This window comes from Psammomys obesus, unplaced genomic scaffold (assembly GCF_907164565.1).
Source record: "Psammomys obesus unplaced genomic scaffold, mPsaObe1.curated_primary_1811, whole genome shotgun sequence".
Classification (NCBI taxonomy): domain Eukaryota; kingdom Metazoa; phylum Chordata; class Mammalia; order Rodentia; family Muridae; genus Psammomys; species Psammomys obesus.
This window is the reverse complement of record NW_026585690.1, coordinates 3,595,572-3,616,102: the sequence shown is the minus strand read 5'-3', so window position 1 is coordinate 3,616,102 and position 20,531 is coordinate 3,595,572. Positions and strand designations below refer to the sequence as shown.

At 38.5% G+C, this 20,531-nt stretch overlaps 1 protein-coding gene across 2 annotated transcripts in view; it reads left to right on the top strand.

Moving 5' to 3' along the window:
* Positions 1–20,531, top strand: part of Slc4a4 (solute carrier family 4 member 4) — a 397,249-nt gene that overhangs the window by 354,191 nt on the left and 22,527 nt on the right. For both annotated transcript variants that reach the window (XM_055596036.1, XM_055596044.1), the window contains exons 17-18: positions 15,668–15,781; positions 18,575–18,736. In XM_055596036.1, the coding sequence (XP_055452011.1) occupies positions 15,668–15,781; positions 18,575–18,736 (276 nt within the window). The remainder of the gene's footprint in view (positions 1–15,667; positions 15,782–18,574; positions 18,737–20,531) is intronic.

The following is a 20,531-nucleotide window of genomic DNA, read 5'->3' as shown; positions in this document are numbered from 1 at the left end:
AAAATTTTATTTGTTTCTTTATATCAACTTTACCCTAGGTGCTTGGTATTTTCTGACTTGTGGAAATCACTCAGCAGTTAATGCTGCATTTCGTGAGAAGAGTATGCATGTAGGAAACCAGGTAGATTCTCAGAGCAGCACTGCCGTTAACCAACAGTGTGCTCTCTGATGCCTAACTGCAGCAGTGACCTCGCCTACAAAGGCAGACCTGAGCTCGACAGTAGACAATAACCAAGGTTATTTTAAGTGCAAGTATATTTGTATTTTTAGGTAGAGCTTTGAGGCTTCATCTCCTAAATGGAACAAATCCTCTGTGTCCTACAAGTCCTTACAGTGATGATCAAATCTTACCAACTTCCAAAAGTTGGTGATGCTCTCACTGTTCAGGCCAGACCTTCATTAGCAGCTGCTGGGAGTCTGTCCCTATGGATGATTCACAAGCCTCATACAAATAATCAGAACATGGTTTGCTTTCTGTGCACAACTGAACTTTTTTCCTTCCTTATGTGTTTTCTCAGCTGGTTAAACAAACAAACAAACAAAGGAACAAATAGTCCAAACTATTCTCCTGGCCCCATGGTCAAAATCTTACAGTGATATTTGATGTCCAGGTCTCAGTATGAAGCAAATAATGAACTCAAATTAGGATCATTTGAAATGATCCTTTAGGATGATTTGGTGAAGGTATTATTTACAAAGTTGAGGTTAGAGAAAACCCAGACACTATGGTTTCATAGTGCTAGTAACAGTGAAATTGCTACTCCTCTGGGCACATAGGTTGTGGAAGGGGGTGATGGATGGAACTTAGAAAGAAGGAAAAGAGCATAGAAAGATCTTGGGGAGTGATGTCAATGTAGGTTGCTTGAGGATTCAGTCAGCCAGGCCTTCTCACAAGGAACCAGCTGGCACAGTCAATACCCTGACTCCACCCTCCTCTCCCCACTCCCTGCCCTCACCCCCTCTCTCTTCCTCCATCTCTTTCTATTTTAATTCTCCTCCTGTGCTATTACTGGCCAGAGCCAGATGGAATCCATAAATCAAAAGAACCCATTGGTACAGAGAGGTAGATAGTGGACCATTGGAGCAAACTAAGATGTCCATCCCATGCCGTGTTCCAAGCTTTTCATTCTCGTATCAGACTTGCTATAGGTTGCTTGGCTTTTCTACCACACTTCTTTCCCTTCACACCAAAACTTAGATTTCCCATCAGTGTGGTCTCCTTTGCCTTTGAGTAGAGTAGGGTGAGGGACTCAGTCCCCTTCTGTATCTCATGGATCCAGTTGTAGTCCATCAGTATAAGCATTCTGGATGGAACAGATTAGCTTTGCTAGCCTAATGACTTCATTGGTATAGAGGCCTGCTACAGAGCCCTGACACTTGGTGGAACATGGCTAGAATGACAGAATTCCGCTGGTGCCTGATGCTCCCCATTCTTTTCAGAGAGGCACCTCGGTCCTCTATTCTGCACTATGACTGGTTTATTAGATCATCCTCAAAGTCAGAGCCATTTAGCGTCAAACTTCTAGGAGGACCATCATAGCCTAATGTGTGATTGTGTGTGGCAGCTGGCTCAAGGCATTCACATGAATGTTCTTCCAGAGTGCCACACCAGCAAATGAGTGCCGGCATGGAATGAGGCTGCTGTTGCTGCATACTTGGAACAAAAGAAAAGCGGAGCTTAGAGGCGCAGAGGGATCGGATCACGGCAGGAGACATTAGAAAGCTTATCAGTTAGGCAAAACTATTGGTCTTTCATGTGGCCACATTCCATGTGGCTGGCTCATCCAAGCAATAGGCACAAGAATGCCTTCTTTCAGGAATCACTCAATTATTTCATACTCCTATAGGGAGGAGTCTCAAATCTAAACCTGGGTTACTCATAGTCTATTTTTATATTAACATCCCAGTTATTAAAAAAATACTGTCTATTCCAACTAATATCCACACCTGTGCATTATATTTAGGTGATGCAAACTATTCATTGATGCCCTTTCCTAAACAAACTACCATTGTGTATATCTTATTAATTATCATATTCATCCCATATGGAGCAAAATGATGGTCATTCTAATGTGTGCTTCACATTACCGTAGGTGAAGGACACCAGGATGAGTAATTCAAGAACCTGACATGTGGTGGGCACCTAATGTCTTTAACTCATTGTTAAATGAGCTTTATTTTGTCCTCTCAAATAAAAATGACTTTTGTTTTGTCATTTATCTCATTCATCCTAAAGATCTCCAGGGAGATCACATTTTAGTGCGATTTTATGGCCTCGTTTGATAGCAGATTTCGAGGAACTGGCATTAGGAATTAAAGCAGAAAGTAGTGTTCCCAAATGCAAATGCAAACACAATGAGCATTTTAGCTCTGTAATACATTTTTATCTCACGTGCATAAGCCACGGGAAAATCTAAGATTCCAAGGGTAGTTATGTTTTTCAAACCATGATTTTTGGTTGCCAGCTTGGCTCTCACTGTCTATTAAAATTGTTTGTTCAGAGGTAAGGGTCATTTATTCTGTAAACATTTCTTTCTAAGAGGTGGATGACATTCCACTTCTGTTTTCTTTTAGAATTTTCTTGTTGAAAGGTGAAAACTGTCAAACTAAACAACTAACATAATAAAAGTGAGTAAGAAATAATAGATGTATATTCTGTGTCTCATTCTGACATTTGTATAGTTCAAAATATCAGGCCATATCACATTATTGAAGTTCATTAAAATATGGTTGTTCTGTCCCTGAACATATTGGATTTTTTTCTCAGTCCTTTTGATATTTTGTACCTTTGAAAGTCAAATTTGCTTTTGTCTCATTTTTTTTCATGTTTTACAAAGAATGACAAAGGGACATATAGTTACAGATACAGTTCAGTCTGTCATACATTTTTACACTCACTACAAATTTCAGCTCCTAGAAATTTGTGACAGTTAGCTCAAATTGAGGCCCAATTAAAGTTAAGCTCAGAGTGATGGTTGACCATTATGAGTGGACTTCTCATAATAGCACAGAGGCAGGCTATAGATAGAAGTTATCCCCTCAGACCATGGTGTCTTCCTGGGTCAAAGCACATTCATCTACCATGTCCATCGTAGGAGAGTAGACAGCCTTCAGATCTATGTAGTAAAACAAAAGTTTCCTGTTTCTAGATTGTCTAATTACTAATTAGTCATTTAAGTTAGATTCTTGTATTTTAATATAAATTCTGAAATTAACTTTCTCTTTCAGACCTGAACCCCTTTATTTAATGGTTTGAGTTATATCCAAGGAGACCTTAGGAGAGTGTTGGGAATTTTGGGCAGTTGAGGGCTAATGGATTTTAACATTCAGTTTGAGTGCTGTTGATGGAGTCAAATCTTGCCTCTACATTTCTAGAAAGCTGTGGTCTCCACGTTTCTTGAGAGTGTCTGGGACAAGAACCCAGCATCCCTCAGCCATTCCTGGTCAGACACAAATCTGTCCATTCCTTTCACAAACCCGGTCCACAGGGTCCACTCCCACTCCCAGGAGTTACAGAGACAAGCTGAGGTTTCCTTTCCTGCCATAGACTGTGAATGTTGGAAGACATTCTCCCCTCAGCTTTTCAGGAAAGCTGGGGGAAAAAAAGATCACCATTTTTCTTCTGATACTTCTCCTAAATCTTGACTTCCCTGGTTTCCTTTCTCTAGATCAGCCCAAGATTTTTAAGTTTCAATCTCAAGGAAGAAGATTGACCATAGTTTTCCCCATGGAGTTTGCTTATCTGTTTCTGGGATGTGCTTATTTTGTTCCTTCTTTGACTGCCCAGTTTTGATGCAGGGTGGGGAAAACGTTCTCTTAGTGATTGCTAACTTCTCAGTCTCCTCGCTGGCTCACTTCACCAGGCCTACTTAGGAAAGTTCTGCTAGCAGGCGGTGAGCTCCACCCTGAAAAGTTGTCCTGCCTACCTCCCATTTCCCCCAAATCTTCCCGACTTGAAGCTTATAGAATTGAAACTCTACAGTCTGAACCAGGCTTTTCTTTTATTGGATTTGGAATAGAGTAGGTATTATTGGATCAAAATACAGTGAATTAAGATCACTGCTATGAGTAATGTTAGTACTTTTTTAAAAGCAAGCTTTATAGTATTGGCTACTAGGGAGATCAAGTTTCAAAACGATCATGATCATGACTGCCAAAAGGCACATATTTGTCAAGTGTCCTTTTTCTCTTCTCGAATAAATGCTTTTTTACACTATTGTTTAGAACTTCCAAGCACCACTCTCATTAGAGGACTTGACATCATAGATTAATATTTACTGAGGGCCCACAGGGTGCCTGCTGCTGCTGTACTTGTCTCTCTGTTGCAGCTCCATCCACTGGGGATGGCTCTGCAGGCTCACAGCAACCACCCCCACGCCAGTTAATTTAAGAGCAGCTGCGGTCCTTGCAAAGTGAAAACTGAATGTCCTCTGGGGCTTCCGAGGAACCAAATTTATTTATTTTTTTCCTGTAAATTAACTGGCTTCTCGCTGTTGGTGTCTCTATCATTATGACTCCCTCAATAATTAATATGGTATCATCCTTCATAAAAAGTGCATTTATAATAGATTTATTAGGTTGTTTTTGCCCAAGAATAAAAGAACAGAGTATGATTATTGGAATTGTCTTTCTCATACACTTAATTTCTTCTTTACTTTGGTAGCTTAAATATTTAATATGGTTGCAGCATGCTAGCGTAATTGAGATATTTTATAATTAATTTTGCAGAGGATAGAAAATCTTTTTCAATTAATTTTTTCCAATATAAATAACAAAAATTGTCAAAACTAGTCGCATTACACAAACATCATTGTAGTCTCATTTTAGATATTTCTCTTCCATAAGTTATAGTGACACATGTTGTGGCATGTCCATGTACCATGAAAAACAATTTTTAAAAATATCAAGGTTTCGCTCTCTATAAGTTATCTTTATTTGTTTTTCTCTCACATTTGGATAATTTATATCTATAAGCTATTGAAGGTTAGCCTGAAGACTTTTAGAACTGGATTTGGATGGATGGTTGTAAATGCCCATCCTAAGTAAGTCTGAGGTCTCTGATCCAAAAGATTGGCCATAAGATCCTTTAAAAAAAAAAAAAAAGAAAAAGAAAAGTCAGATTTTTCTCTCATGAAAACATTTAGACCTCTCCTGTTATTATCACTGACAGTCACCACTAGAGAATTGCAAACTATGAATTTCTGGGTTTATTTTTATTAAGGTGTTGACTTACATAAATATTGTTTTGAAAGAGAAAACAATGAAAGAAAAGAATATGCTTTTTTATTTTCTAAATGTGTTCAGAAGTGTGAGAAGGGCCCAAAGAGATCCTATCTTCAAATGAGTCCCGCAGATGCCGAGGCACAGACCCTAGGCTATTTGTCATCTAGTTGACCTGACATCTTCAGGAGGCATCCTGATTGTGCCAGTTTTCCCCAGTTAATCCCAGTGGAGAGTAAGGCCTGAACACCCTGATAACACAGCACCCCACCTGCCTTTCCGTATTAGATTTAGTATTAAATATAGAAGTGATCTGGGGAAGAGTAATGTCCCTGACAAGAATGTTAAAACTGGGTCCTACATCTTAGACATGAATTCCCTAATCATAAACATCCCTAGGAGTGATTTCTGCAGTTCCTCAACTGTATACTGCCTGGCCTAAGAGGGAGGAGGGTAAATGCAAGTTAAGATGTTGCAGAGAATGCCGTAGCTCTGCCTGAGATTTTTAGTGAGGTTTAACATCATTAATAGGGTTGCTTTTTCATCCTCTATAAATTTTAAGAACTATAATTCTGGCATTTATTAGAATTTGTATCTTCAGCAACTTTTGCACCCATGTTCTAACAGTGCTACTTTTGACAAGATGGCCATTGCCCAGGAATTCTACCAGAATGAATATATCTGTACCCACACTCCTGTTACTCTTGTGTGTGTGTGTGTGTGTGTGTGTGTGTGTGTGTGTGTGCAGGCACATGTATAATGCATATATGTGTAGTCCCACATTCAGAATACTTATTTGTTTATCTTATCAAACCACCATAAACATAGTGCTTTAGAACAACAAAAGAGACAAAACTGGAGGTTTCAATTAAAATATGGAGGCAAGGAGTGTGCAGTTGGTCTCAGTGAACTGAAAATCAAGGCGTGAGAAGGACTGTGTTCTAGGGACAATGCATTTCCTGGCTTTTATCTAAGCATTGCCTGCATTCATTGGTTCTTGGGCTCCTTCATTCACCTTTAAGGCCAGTAATGGCTGGTTCGCTTTCTCGTGCTTTAACACTTTGACTCACATTATAGCCCAGGTTGGCCTGGAACTTGCTATTTATTCAGACTTGCCCCAAGTTCATCACAACTCATGACAGAAGTACTGAAGGCAGACAAATGTGAAGGAGGGAAACCATGAAAGCTGCTAGAACAGCAAATCATATGACATAAACATGATCTTATGTATATTGTCAAGATAACTGCTATCTTGTTAAATACGAGATATTCCTTAGTGGGTTGAAAAAGGTCTTTTTTTTAAAATCCCAAATAATATGTAAATTAAACTGCCATCAAAAGGAAAACATTGGTTTGGGCGTCAGTGGTCAGGCAGGCTTGGCTGGAATGATGAACCAGAGGAGTTTAAGCACTTAATTTTTGACATAATTTTGAGATACCTCTAAGTATACTCTCTAGATACCTCTAAGATATTCCAAGTGGGAATATCAAATGGATAGGTGGTTCTGGAATTTAGAGGCTAAAGGCATGATCAGCCCTGAAGAGATTTTTTTTTTTTTAAGTATCAATTTAAACTGAATAAAATCATTATGGCAAGAGTCTAAATAGAAGAGAGAACATGAATAGATGGGAGGAGTTGAAAAAAAGAAGCCAGCAAACAAATCTAGATGTAACCATTAGAGCAGCCTAGGAAGTCTACAAGACTCAGTTTCCAAAATGTCTTCAGAGTATCCTAGCATCCCTATATCAAACACAACTATGAAAAATGACCTTGGTTGTCTGGCTGTTACCCGTGCAAGTACTGTGCTCTTGGAAGGAGCTCCAAAACACTTAGAATTCTGCCTTTGCTTTCTATCTGTGTAGTGTTGGCTTTGTGCCATTGAATGAGATACTTCTGAGAATAAATGCTAATGTCATTTTTAAGGGGTGATACATCTATATCGAATCTATATAAAACATGAGAATCAGAATGAAACAAGAAATATAGTTGTTCGCTAAGCCACATAAAAGGACAGTTTTAGGAGATTCAGCTTTTTAATAATCTTTTAAATATTTTCAGGGGCAGCAAATTGTTTTCTTTTTGTGTATGGATTTAACTTTTTACATTATCCAGAGTCATTTGTATGTTAGGTAGAGTAAAATTGGTAAATCAATATAACATTCTGAATGGTAATTTGGCATTGTGTCCCAGAGCCTTAAATTTTTATATACACATTGATGGGACAGTTCTGCCCAGAGTAATTTATTCCAAGTAAATAGCCCCAGGTGTTTGCAAATATTTCTTTCTGATATTCTTCAGCGTTGAGAGAAGTTAGAAGCAATCTAAACAGCAGAATATTAGAAAAAAATTGATTTTTTTATATCTGTTCGGCATAATACTTTGACATCACTAATGTCACAAAAATATCAAATGAGATAGGAAAGACTGTGGAAGGGACAGAGATTCTCTACTGAGTGTGAGAGCACATGCCTATGGTCCTAGCACTTGGGAGACTGAAGCAGGAGGATCACATTTTTGAAGCCAACCTGAAACTTCATAGTGATCATATCTCAAAAACAAAACATCCCCCCTCAAAAAAATCAGAATATCAAAGGTTATTTGTTCACATACCTGTGAGTAGATTTACATACAACAGGAGGATGTGTTTTCATGTATTTCAGATATTAGCTTATTTCTATATAGAGGAATTGGGAAACACATTTTTAAAATTTTTTTCTAAATATTCTACAAGGACCATATACTACTTTTTGAAGTGGGAAAAATAAAAAATAACTAAGTAAATTGAAATAAGAAACAATCATGGTATTTCAGACAAATGTTCGATAGTTAATATGTGTAATCCAGCTAATGTCCATCCATTTAATAATAAAATCATAAAAGGAATTTAAAAATTATTTGAAAAATATGGCAATACCATTGAAATAATCAAATCCTCCCCCAAAACAAAACAGGTGGAAGACAATTCTGATTTAGATTTGAAATTCTAGAAATATTTTTTGAGAGTAGGCACTTATTTTAAATTGAGTTATTTAGCCAGATGTAGTGGTGCATGCCTTTAACTTCAGCATTTGGAAGGCAGAGGCAGCCTCTGAATCTCAATGAATTTTAGGCCAGCCTTGTCTGCGCACTAAATTCCAGAAGATTCAGGGCTATGTAAATAAACTCTGTCTAAGAGCTCCACAAGGACCAAATATATCTGGGCACAGGAGTCTTTTCTGAGACTGTTTCTCCAACCAAGGACCATGCATGGATATAACCTAGAACCCCTGCTTGGATATAGCCCGTGGCAGCTCAGTATCCAAGCGAGTACCCTAGTAAGGGGAACAGGGACTGTATCTGACATGAACTCAGTTTCTGGCTCTTTGACCTCCCCCACAAAGGGAGAAGCAGCCTTGCTAGGCCACATTGGAGGACATTGCAGCCAGTCCTGAAGAGACATGATAAGCTAGAGTCAGATGGAAGGGGAGGAGGACCTCCCCTACCAGTAGACTTAGAGAGGGGCAGGAGGAGATGAGGGAGGGAGGGTGGGATTGGGAGGGAATGAGGAAGGGGTCTACAGCTGGGATACAAAGTAAATAAACTATAACTAATATAAAAAAATAAAATTTAAAAAAACAGTTTGATTTTAGCAAAGTGATCATAGTTTCATAGCTCAAGGAGTTTTGGGGGAATATTGTATAGTCCATGTTTAAAATATAGTTGGAATTTTTACAAAAAAATTTTTACATAAAGACTTTGAATAGATTCTTAGCATTGTAGAGGGGATTTATTTTCTCATGGTAGTTTCCGTCTTGTGCCTTGATCTGTCTACCTGAGTATACAAGTCCATATCACCCATAATGGATGAAGAGGTTGTTCTGTCATGGTTCAGGGATACAGCCCCTCACAACCGAGAAGGCACGGCTGCTGAGTCATCCCTGTCTCTTGCTGCAGTTCCCAAATGGCAACTAACCGGAACCAGGACCAAGCTATCACATCCTGTGATCCACCCCAGAATTCCACCCCCTATCAAACGGGGCCTCACATCTTCTCAAACAGTATTATCAGCTGGAAACCAGGTGGAAAGCATAAGCCTGGGCAAAGATTTCTGATGCAGAGCATAACAAGGGCCAAGTCAGAAACCCCGCAAGTAAATTTAGTGATGATATCCAGTTCGCCATGTTGGACTGACAGGGTAGTCAAGTTACAAAAGACCCAAGGCACTGCCTGTGCTCTGCCAGGCGCAGTAGTGACTGCGGTACAGCAGGGCTCCCACGGCTAGACCTGGAGAGCTTGGGAACGTCGGACCATGGAATTGCAGATTCATTTCATTAGCATCCCTTCTCTATTACAGAAAAAAGGAATAATCTGTATTTTAAAATAACTGTTCCTACCTCTTTGAATAATTTATAGAATATCTGAGTTGCTTGCTTAGATTTTTGTTGGTAAGAATTGGGGGAATAGTGAATATTAGTAAGAACTACTGGACTTAAGTGAACTCTGGCTGTACAGGGATGTGTGGCCTCCGAGAGCAGAGACAGTTGCAACACCCTGACATAGTACTGAAACTGCTTCCTAGGACCAACCTTTGCCAGACTATCCTGAATTGCTGTTGTCAACACTACTGACATGAAACTTAAGAAATTAGTTTCATCCATTAGTGAAGCCCTGGGAAGCATTAATTCTAGGTATGTCCAATCAAAATAATCTCTGTGCAGGAGTTCAATATGATTATTGGGCTTTGATATTTTTGCTTCTTAGAATTAAAGATTCATGTCAGAGACTTCTTGACAGTAGATAATTTATTTTGGAGTCCAGGCCTCCTGGAACACAAAATAGCAATAATAATTTATCCAGAAGTTATGTTGAATCCTCTCATGGTTAATCATATTTAACTCTGATAAAGAAAACCAGTGTGAAGTTATTCTGACTCTCTTCTGCAAGTAGAGCAGTTGTAGCTAACAAAGGCTTTGCATTTATATTGTGAATAATGAGGGTGAATGTTCAGCCCACATCATCTGCCTAGAGCAACAGCGGTCATAACTGTTGTCCCGTGTTTACTTTATTTGATTCCTGTCATCTGTTTGCCTTTGACACCATCGTGTATAATTAAAGTGAACTTCTTCCCGATAGCTGGTCTTCTCTTCCATGGGGTGTACTTCTTAAATCCAAAGCTAACAGGATCTGGCCTTCTGGAAGACAAAGGTTTCCCAGCCAGAAGAAGTATCTTTGATCCCACTGTGAGCTAGTGGCATTGCTCCTGACACCTGAGCTCTTTAGAGCATGCCGCGTCATCATGGGATTTCCAGTCCTTGCTTCAGCTCTTACAAAACACGTGGAGATAGTTTTAGTTTCTGGAGCCCGTTTACCTTGAGAACCATGCACTTCCTGGACCCGTCTTTGTCATCCAGTGAGTGCCAGAAAGCTGACCATTCACCCTGAGATAGCTTGACGTTGGAATGAACCCTAATTTCACATAGGAGCCAGCTTTGTTCGATATAACATGGCTTGGGGCTTCTTGAAGTCATGGATTATATCTGTTTTACTCACTAAGGTGTTCTTATCACAAAGCAGAATGTTAGGAACTGGATAGCTCTTAATGAACAACCCAGTGACACACTGTTGTGTCTCCCCCCCCCCCCCAGATAAGCTCAGCACCCTCTCCAGGATCCTCCTTGTTATTTAGCTTCTTTAGGTCTGTGGATTGTAATATGGTTATCCTGTATTATATGGCTAATATCTACTTATAAGTGAGTATATGCCATGTGTATCTTTCTGGCTCTGGGTTGCCTCAACTCAGAATGATCTTTTATTGGTTCCATCCATTTGTCTGCAAATTTCATGATTCTTTGTTTTTGATAGCTGAGTAGTATTCTATTGTGTAGATGTACCTCAATATCTGTATTCGTTCTTCAGTTGAGAGACATCTAGGTTGTTTCCAGATTATTGCTATTATCAATAAAGCTGTCATGAACATAGTTGAGCAAATGTCCTTGTTGTATAGTTGAGCATCTTTTGGGTATATGCCCAGAAGTGGTATAGCTGGGGCTTGAGGTAGCACTATTCCCAATTGTCTGAGAAAGCACCAGATTAATTTCAAAAGTGGTATACAAGTTTGCACTCCTACCAGCAATGGAGGAATGTTTCCCTTTCTCTACATCCTTGCTAACATATGCTGTCACTTGAGTTTTTAATCCTGGCCATTCTCATACATGTAAGATGGGACTTTCTCTGGCATGAACTCAGTGACAGACTCTCTCATCAAATCCCCCTGGGGCTGGGGGTGCAGTTCTGCCAGGCCACAGAGGAAGACAATGCAGACAGTTCTGATGAGACCTGATATGCTACGGTCAAATAAAAGGGTAGGAAGACTTCCTCTATCAGTGGACTAGAGGAGGGGAACAGGGGGAGAAGAAGGAGTGAGGGTGGGATTGGGAGGAGATGAGGGAGGGGGCCGTAGCCGGGATATGAATTGAATAAATTGTAATAAATGATAATAATAAAAAATTTAAAAAATAAAGAAAACTACAGAAAGAGTGGGCAGCCTTGCCTTGTCCCTATGTTTAGGTGTGTGCCTTGTACCCCTGATCTCTCTAAGACTTGAAACATGAATGACTGTTGGATTTTATCAAATGCTTTTTCAGCATCTAAAGAGATGATCATGTGGGGTTTTTTTCCCTTTCAGTTTGTTTATATGGTGATTACTTTCATGTGTTTTTATATATTGAATCACTCCAGGGGTGCCTGGGTGGGTCATGGTGGATAATACCTTTGATATGTTCTTGGATTCAGTTTGCAAGTATTTTATTGAATTTTTTTGTGACAGTGTTCATAAGAGAAATTGGTCTGAAATTCCCTTTCTTTGTTGGGTCTTTGTGTGGTTTGGATATCAAGGTGATTGTAGCCCCATAGAATGAGTTTGGTAATGTTGCTTTCATTTCTATTTTGTGGAATAGTTTGAAAACTATTGTTATTAGCAATTCTTTGAAGGTCTGGTAGATTTCTGTAGTGAACCCATCTGGGCTTTTTTTTTTTTTTTTTTTTTTTTTTTTTTTTTTTTTGGTTGGGAGAACTATTTAATTTGTTTACCTGATCTTGATTCAACTTAGGTAAGTGGAATCTATCAAGAAAATTGTCCATTTCATTTAGATTTTCAAATTTTGTGGCATATAGACTTTTGACCTAAGACCTAATGATTCTTTGGATTTCCTTAGTGTTTGTCATTATGTCCCCTTTTTCATTTCTGATGTTGTTGAATTGGATAGTGTCTCTCTGCCGTTTAGTTAATTCGGCCAAGGTTTGTTTGTCTTGTTGATTTTTTTCAAAGAATCAACTCTTAGTTTCATTGATTATTTGGATTGTTCTCTTGGTTTCTAATTTATTGATTTCAGCCATGAGTTTGATTATTTTTGGCCATCTACTCCTCTTGGGTGTGTCTGCTTCTTTTTTTCTAAGGCTTTCAGATGTGCTATTAAGTTGCTTGTATGGGATGTCTCCAATCTCTTTATGAAGGCACTTAGTGCTATAAACTTTCCTCTTAGCACTGCTTTCATTGTCCTATAAATCTGGGTATGTTGTGCCTTCATTTTCATTAAAATTTAGGAGGTCCTTCATTTCTTTTTTCTTCTCTGACCCTGTTGTCATTGAAAAGGGAGTTGTTCAGTTTCCCTGTGTGTGTAGGCTTTTTGTTATTTCTGTTGTTGTTGAGGTCCAGCTTTAGTCCATTGTGGTTTGATAGGATACCTGTATTATTCCAATCTTCTTGTATCTGTTGAGGCTTGCTTTGTAATATGGTCAATTTTAGAGACAGTTTTGTGAGGTGCTGAGAAGGAGGTATACTGTTATGTGCTTGGGTGAAAAGTTCTGTAGATGTCTGTTAGGTCCATTTGATTCATGACATTTGTTAGTGTCATTATTTCTCAGTTTAGCTTCTGTTTCATTGACCTGTCCTTTGATGAGACTGGGGTGTTGAAGTCTCCCACTATTAATATGTGGGAATCTATGTATAGTTTAAGCTTTATTAATGTTTCTTTTACAAATGTAAGTACCCTTGTATTTGGGGCATAGATATTCAGAATTGAGATGTCATTTTGTTGTAATTTTCCTTTGATGAGTATGAAGTGTCCTTTCTCATCTCTTGAGTTAATTCTGGTTGAAAGTCTATTTTATTCGATGATAGAATGGCTACTCCAGGTTGCTTCTTGGCTCCATTTGCTTGGAAAACCTTTTGTCAGCCCTTTACTTTCAGGTAATATCTACCTTTGTTGCTGAGGTGTGTTTCTTGTATGCAGCAGAATGTTGGGTCCAGTTTATGCATCCATTCTATTAGTCTGTGTAATTTTATTGAAGAGTTGGTTCCACTGATGTTGAGAGAGATTAATGACCAGTGACTGTTAGTACCTTTTATTTTGATGTTGGTTGTGGTAGTGCATTTGTGTGCTTGTCTACTTTTAGTTTTGCTGTAGTGAAATTATTTATTTCCTGTGTTTTCCTAGATGTAGTTAGCCTTCTTGGGTTGGATTTTTCCTTCTTGTATCTTCTGTACAGCTTGATTTGTGGCTAGGTGCTGTTTAAATTTTTTTTGTCATGGAATATTTTGTTTTCTCCATCTATGTTGATTGAGGGTTTGCTGGGTATTAGTAGTCTCAGCTGACATCTATGCTATTTTAGGGTCTGCATGACATCTGTCCAGACCCTTCTGTTGTGCTAGTCTCTGTTGAGAAGTCATGTGTGATTCTGGTAAGTTTACCAATATATGTTACTTGGCCTTTTTCCCTTGTAGATTTTAATATTTTTTCTTTGTTCTGTACTTTTAGTGTTTTGACTATTTTGTGGCTTGAGGATTTTCTTTTCTGGTCTAATTTTTAGGTGTTCTGTAGGCATCTTGTATGCTTATAAGCATCTCTTTAAGTTGGGATAATTTTCTTCAATGATTTTGTTGAAAATATATTCTGGGCCTTGGAGATAGGAATCTTCTTTTTCCTCTATTTCTATTATACTTAGGTTTTGTCTTTTCATGCTGTCCTTTATTTCTTAGATGTTTTGTGTCAGGAATTTTTTATATTTAACATTTTCTTTGATGAATGCATCTGTTTCTTCTGTTGTATATTCCACACCTGCAATTCTTTCCTCCATCTCTTGTATTTTGTTGGAGATGCTTACCTCTGTAGTTCCTGTTTTCTTCTCTAATTTCTCTCTTTCCATGATTGTCGAAGTTTGTGCTTTTTTAAAAATTGTTTCCATTTACATCTTCAGATCTTGAACTGTTTTATTGATTTCTTTCCACCTGTTTGTGTTTTCCTGTATTTCTTTGAGTGATTTATTAATTTTCTCTCTACAGGCTTCTCTAATGGCCTCAGTCTGTTTGACTGCATCTTTCTGTATTTCTTTATGCATTTTATTTGTTCTGTTCATCATCTATGTAAGTGTATACTTAAGGCTACTTTCTTGTATTTTAATTGTACTAGAATATCCAAGGTTGTTTGCCTTGGGATAACTGGGTTCTGGAGATGCCATATTGCTTTGACTTTTGTTGATTGTGTTTTTAGACTGGCCTTTAGCCACGTGATTGTCTCTGGCATTGGCTAGTTTCAGATGCCCACTGGTTTCTTTTTTTTGGGGGGGGTATGGAAGAGCCCTGGGCAGGACGCTGGATATTCCCATAAAATCCCTCTTCAGATTGGTGGATATGGTCTCTGACTGGCAGGTGATTCCAGGGAATTGCTTCATCTCTCCTCAAGATGTATGATACTGTGGACTAACTGGACTCCTTAGGAGCCTAGGGGTTCTTCTCTCACCAGGGGAAGTGCTGGAGACATCTGTCTCCACCACTGGCTTTCTTGCTCTGAGGTTAATGAGCTGCAGCTGCCCAAACACTATACTCAAACACTGTGTTTGCTGGGCACAGCCATCTTGGAGAACCAGGGAGCCTATATGGGTTTGGGTTATCTTCCTAGAACGATGGGTTGAGCTTTGGATTGGCATCTAGGGCTGTTCCATGGCTCCCAGGTATTAGGAGGCCTGAAATTGGAGTTGTGTATCCTGGAACCCTTCATCATGGTGTCTCTTAATGGCAGGTGAACAGTGACTAAGACACTGCTGGTTTTTTTTTTCTTTTTTTTTTTTACATGCTGATCAAAGTGTCAATTTAATGGGTGTCATTAATGGGTGTCAGGTTAACACTTAAGTAGACACTGCTGTTTTATTTATTACTTACAGCACTGCTTTCCAGGAAAAATTAAGTTCTATTTCATAGTATAATGTGTGCTTAGATTTTATTCTTACCCAAATGCCTTTTGTGCTGCTCATAGGACAAAGGATATACCCTGTTTAAGTGACCTCTCCTATGTCTGGCCAGAGGATAATTTGTTGATAAATTGTTAGACTAAATATAAAATTCTTTTTTATATCGAAAATAAGCACAGGCCTATATCTGTTACTAAACACTTCTTTTTTTTTTTTTTTCAGGCAAGAAAACTGATCAGTGATTTTGCCATTATATTGTCTATTCTCATATTCTGTGTAATAGATGCTCTAGTAGGTGTGGACACCCCAAAACTAATTGTGCCAAGTGAGTTCAAGGTGAGTGAATATCTCTTTTGATTGCTCCTCAAGCTCATTGGCTTTAGTTCTTTTCCTTTATTGTGAATCTTCAGTTTGTTTTGCATAACTACCCATTTTCCCCTCAAAGCAATCTCCTATTAGGCTCATTTATAGTTAGTCTAATTTCTTCATTAAAATGAAACACCACAGGTAGGATTAAATTTAGGGTTTGTGCTTTATTGACTTTTATTTTCAAATAGCATATATCATCGACTAACTCTGCCTTATATATTTTAGAATATTTCAGACAGTGTTATAGACCGAATCAGCCTGGTTCATAGAGCAGTTCCTACAAGTCTACACATAACTAGCATTATGTTTGTTAACCCACTAATGCTCTCAAAACTTAGGCAACATGCCCCGTCCTTCTAAACTAGTGGTGGCAGGCAGTGAAGTTAGAATTCAAGCCTTCACGTTCTAACTTAGTGTTCTTTTCTTCCTACCAAATTACCTGCCAGGAGCATTTATGAAGTTTAATTGTTCCAAAGAAGACAAAAAAATTATGTATTTTCTGGATGTATGGTATATGTAGGTATAAGATATAAAACTTACATGTCAGTCAATCATAGTTATAGATCTATGTAGTTTTCATTGCAAAACTTTAAGCAGTTTTCTAGAAAAATACTGTTTTCTCTGCTACTGAAATAATAATGTCAAACGCTATTAAGCTGATTGCAATTTCATAAAACTAGTTAATGAGGAAGAGCTATGCATGCACACATTCACATATATGACAGTAAAGACTATCTTTGGCATAATATCACTTTCATTAGCGAAGATAAATTTTTGTTGATTCGACCACTAATGCATTTGGGTCAGTATTTTCTAAATGTTTTCTTGGAGCCAGACTTCATCCTCTCCAGGGAGAGGGGGTTGAAATGCTTTAATCAGCAAGATGAGATGTCTTGCCTTACAAGCTCACAATGTGTGGTACAGGGAATGTGAAGATGGAGTTTGTTCCATGATGGATTTTTGAGCAAACTGAGAAGAAACATGCATCCAGGGTTTGTGGCTTCTGCCTACCAGCCCAGCCCTCAGGAGACTGAGACAGGAGGACCTCTACAAGTTCAAGGCCAATCTGGGTTATATTGGGAATTTCAAGCTAGCCTAGGCTATAGAAGAAGACCCCGTCTTGAAAAACAAAAGAAGGAACAAACTCATAAGTAATGTTATAGTTACATTTATTTGTTTTTCCTGTTGTTTTAAATTTCTTCTTTATCTGCATGGAGAAGCAATCTTTTTAAAAAAAATTTATTTATTATAATTTATTCACTTTGTATCCCAGCTGTAGCCCTCTCCTTGATCCCCTCCCAATCTTGCCCTTCTTCCCTCTTCTCTTCCCATGCTTCTTCCACAGTCCACTGATAGGGGAGGTCCTCCTCCCCTTCCATCTGACCCTAGTCTATCAGGTTTCATCAGGACTGTCTTCATTGTCTTCCTCTGTGGCCTGGTAAGGCTGCCTCCCCCTCAGATGGAGGTGATCAAACAGCCAGCCACTGAGCCCATGTCAGAGACAGCCACTATTCCCCTTACTAGGGAACCTACTTGGACACTGAGCTGCCATGGGCTACATCTGAGTAGGAGTTCTAGGTTATCTCCATGCATGGTGCATGGTCCTTGGTTGGAGTATGAATCTCAGAAAAGATCCATGGGCTCAATTTTTTTTTTGGTTCTGTTGCTCTCCTTATGGAACTCCTGTACCCTCCAGATCTTTCTATGTCCCCCTTCTTTCATGAGATTCTCTGCATTCTGCCCAAAGTTTGGCTATGAGTCTCAGCATCTGCTTTAATACCCTGCTGGGTAGAGTCTTTCAGAGGCCCTCTGTGGTAGGCTCCTGTCCTGTTCCCTGTTTTCTCCATCTTCCAAGGTCTATCCCATTTGCCTTTCTGAATGAAGATTGAGCATCTTACCCAGGGTCCTCCTTCTTGCTTAGCTTCTTTAGATGTATTTTAATATGATTATCCTACATTATATGTCTAATATCCACTTATAAGTAAGTATATACCCTGTGTGTCTTTCTGTTTCTGGGATACCTCACTCAGGATGATCTTTTCTAGATGCCACAATTTGCCTGCAAATTTTCTTGTTTTTAATTGCTGAGTAGTATTCCATTGTGTAAATATACCACAATTTCTGTATCCATTCCTCAACTGAGGGACATCTGGGTTGTTTCCAGCTTCTGGCTATTACAAATAAAGCTGCTACAAAAATGGTTGAGCAAATGTCTTATTGTGTACTTGAGCATGTAATATTCTCATTCTGTAACACACATGTATGTTCTGCTGAAAGTTGAAAAATGACAGCTTTTTCTCATTTTCTGATATAGTTCTGTAGATTTACTCACATCTGGATAATTTTCCCATGTGAAACAAGAGATATGAATATTTCCCTTAGTTCAATTATACCATGTAAAATAGTATTTTATGTGTTAAGAAGCCATTTATTTGGCAGGAACAGAAACAACTTCTGTTGCCTGTTAAAATTCAAACAAAATCCATGGAGGCTTTGTAAGGTTTTGCTATCTCTTCTTGGAATATTTCATTTGGGATTTACTTCTATGTCCCTTAATGTTATTTTTTTCCGTTTTTTTTTTTTATTAAATGCATTATCTCAAATAATCTTTTTCAATATCCCATATTTTCATCTCCTTTCCTTAATGATTACTATAATTGTTTCTATTTTTAATATGTTGACCCTCCAAAACTTGAATTGTTAAAAACCATGTAGCATGTATTACCAGTATTGTGAAGCCCCTTATCTCTTTGCTTTAAGCCAACAAGTCCTAACCGAGGCTGGTTTGTCCCACCGTTTGGAGGAAACCCTTGGTGGGTGTACCTTGCCGCTGCTATCCCGGCCTTGTTAGTCACCATTCTGATTTTTATGGACCAGCAAATCACGGCTGTGATTGTGAACAGGAAAGAACATAAGCTCAAGGTAAGTGCCCCAAAGTGCTTGCCATTGCCTGTTACAGTCTCCTCAGTTCTTGGTAGTATCTTCAAAAACAAGTGAGCTTTACTGAGAGTTACATACTATAATGTAAAGCCGTAGAAAGATCATCGTAAGGTCCTCGGTGTAACATCTCAGGTTGCACTCACTTAAACACGAGGAAAACGTTTCAACTTGTACTTCTGTCACTATGGAGGAATGGGTACAGACTTAGTCTCTCTATTTCTGATTTAAATATGGCAACCATTGTCTATCAAAAACCTGTAATCAAAGATTTAATTAAAGCACCTTCTCTCTGTTAAATAAACAGTTTTATGATTTTTTTTGTTTTTGTTTTTGTTTTGTTTGTTTGTTTGTTTGTTTTTTTGCTTTCCAGAAAGTTTTTAGGAGCTGGGAGGTGTGTAGTTAGGTGACAGAGTGCTACCTACATCGCAAGGCCCTGAGTTCCATTCTTGCTACTGTACACAAAAATGAATTGCACCTGTTTATAGGGTTACTGTGACAGTTTGAAAGTTGTGTGTGGAGTACATGAAGGCTGGATTGGGTCAGACTAATTGCCATTTCTAACTCTTTAGTCATATTGATTCTTAGTCCTGGGAATGAGTAAAGATTTATTATTAAAGATTGTTCAGAGATCCACTTAGAAGTTATTAGTCAGTATTCACACACCCCCTTACTTAAAATATCTTTCTCCGGATATTACATATCATAAGGTATGGAAAAGAGTTTCAGTGTTTATATTTTGAGGTTTGCAAACATTGGCTGAGTGGCATTGTCATGAACCTAAAGAAAATGGTTTAGTGGTATAGCGTTTCTTTCAAGAGCCTGCCTAAATTGTTAATAAATTATATAAAGCTTTTCTATATCTAATGACATTTTAGGTCACTTAAGAAACAAACGATTTTTAAAAATACCACGTAGGGGATGGGAGATGAATAATAACAGTAAAAAGGACTAAAATGTAATGGTTACTTACCACGAATCAGGTCATTTTCTAAGCACTTCATATTATATATTAATCATCTGTTCACAATCACCAAATAAGAGAAGCATGAAAATGTATTAGAGTCACACCCAGAAACAGGAAAATATATCACCTAGAATGAATTTAGCCAGGAAATAGCATATGGGAAAGATCCAGGGAAAGCAAAGCCTTTGACTGTTGAAACGTACTAGGCAGATGAGTATTTTAGACAATAAACCATCCAGTCAGAACTGCGTATTATGGTGAGAAAGAAGTAAATCTCATAACTCGTAAAACTAAGACAAAAGTCAATGTTTTCATTAAAAAGGTGCTTCAGTCTTGAAAGTTTGGGGGGAAGGCAGGCAGTGATGGCCCATGTGCAGTACGTATCATTCCTGAAGTGTGCTGGGTAGGGCGTCCAACATGTGGAAAACCTCTGTGTGGTTGTTCACACCAAGGGTGGTCAAGAGGAAACTTCCCAGACAGTTGCCTAAATCCTAAGGGAAATAGTGATATGGGAGGCAGTGGTTTCCTGGCATTTTCAGTGATGTGGAAGTGTAGAAAGAACACTGGCTTGTGTTTCAAGACAGGGAAAATTACGGGAGCTTGAGGATTCCCGGCGTATACTCTCAATGAATGCTGAGAGTCAGAAAGAATTTTCCAGAACAAAAACATGAGGTAGTCACAGGTACAAAATAAGGCACCAGTTTTCAATTATCATAAGGGAATGATTAAAACTTACATGACAATGATTGTGTATTTAATACACACCAAGATCAGATAAAACGACACAGTTTCAGGTTGAAGACTGTTGTTTAA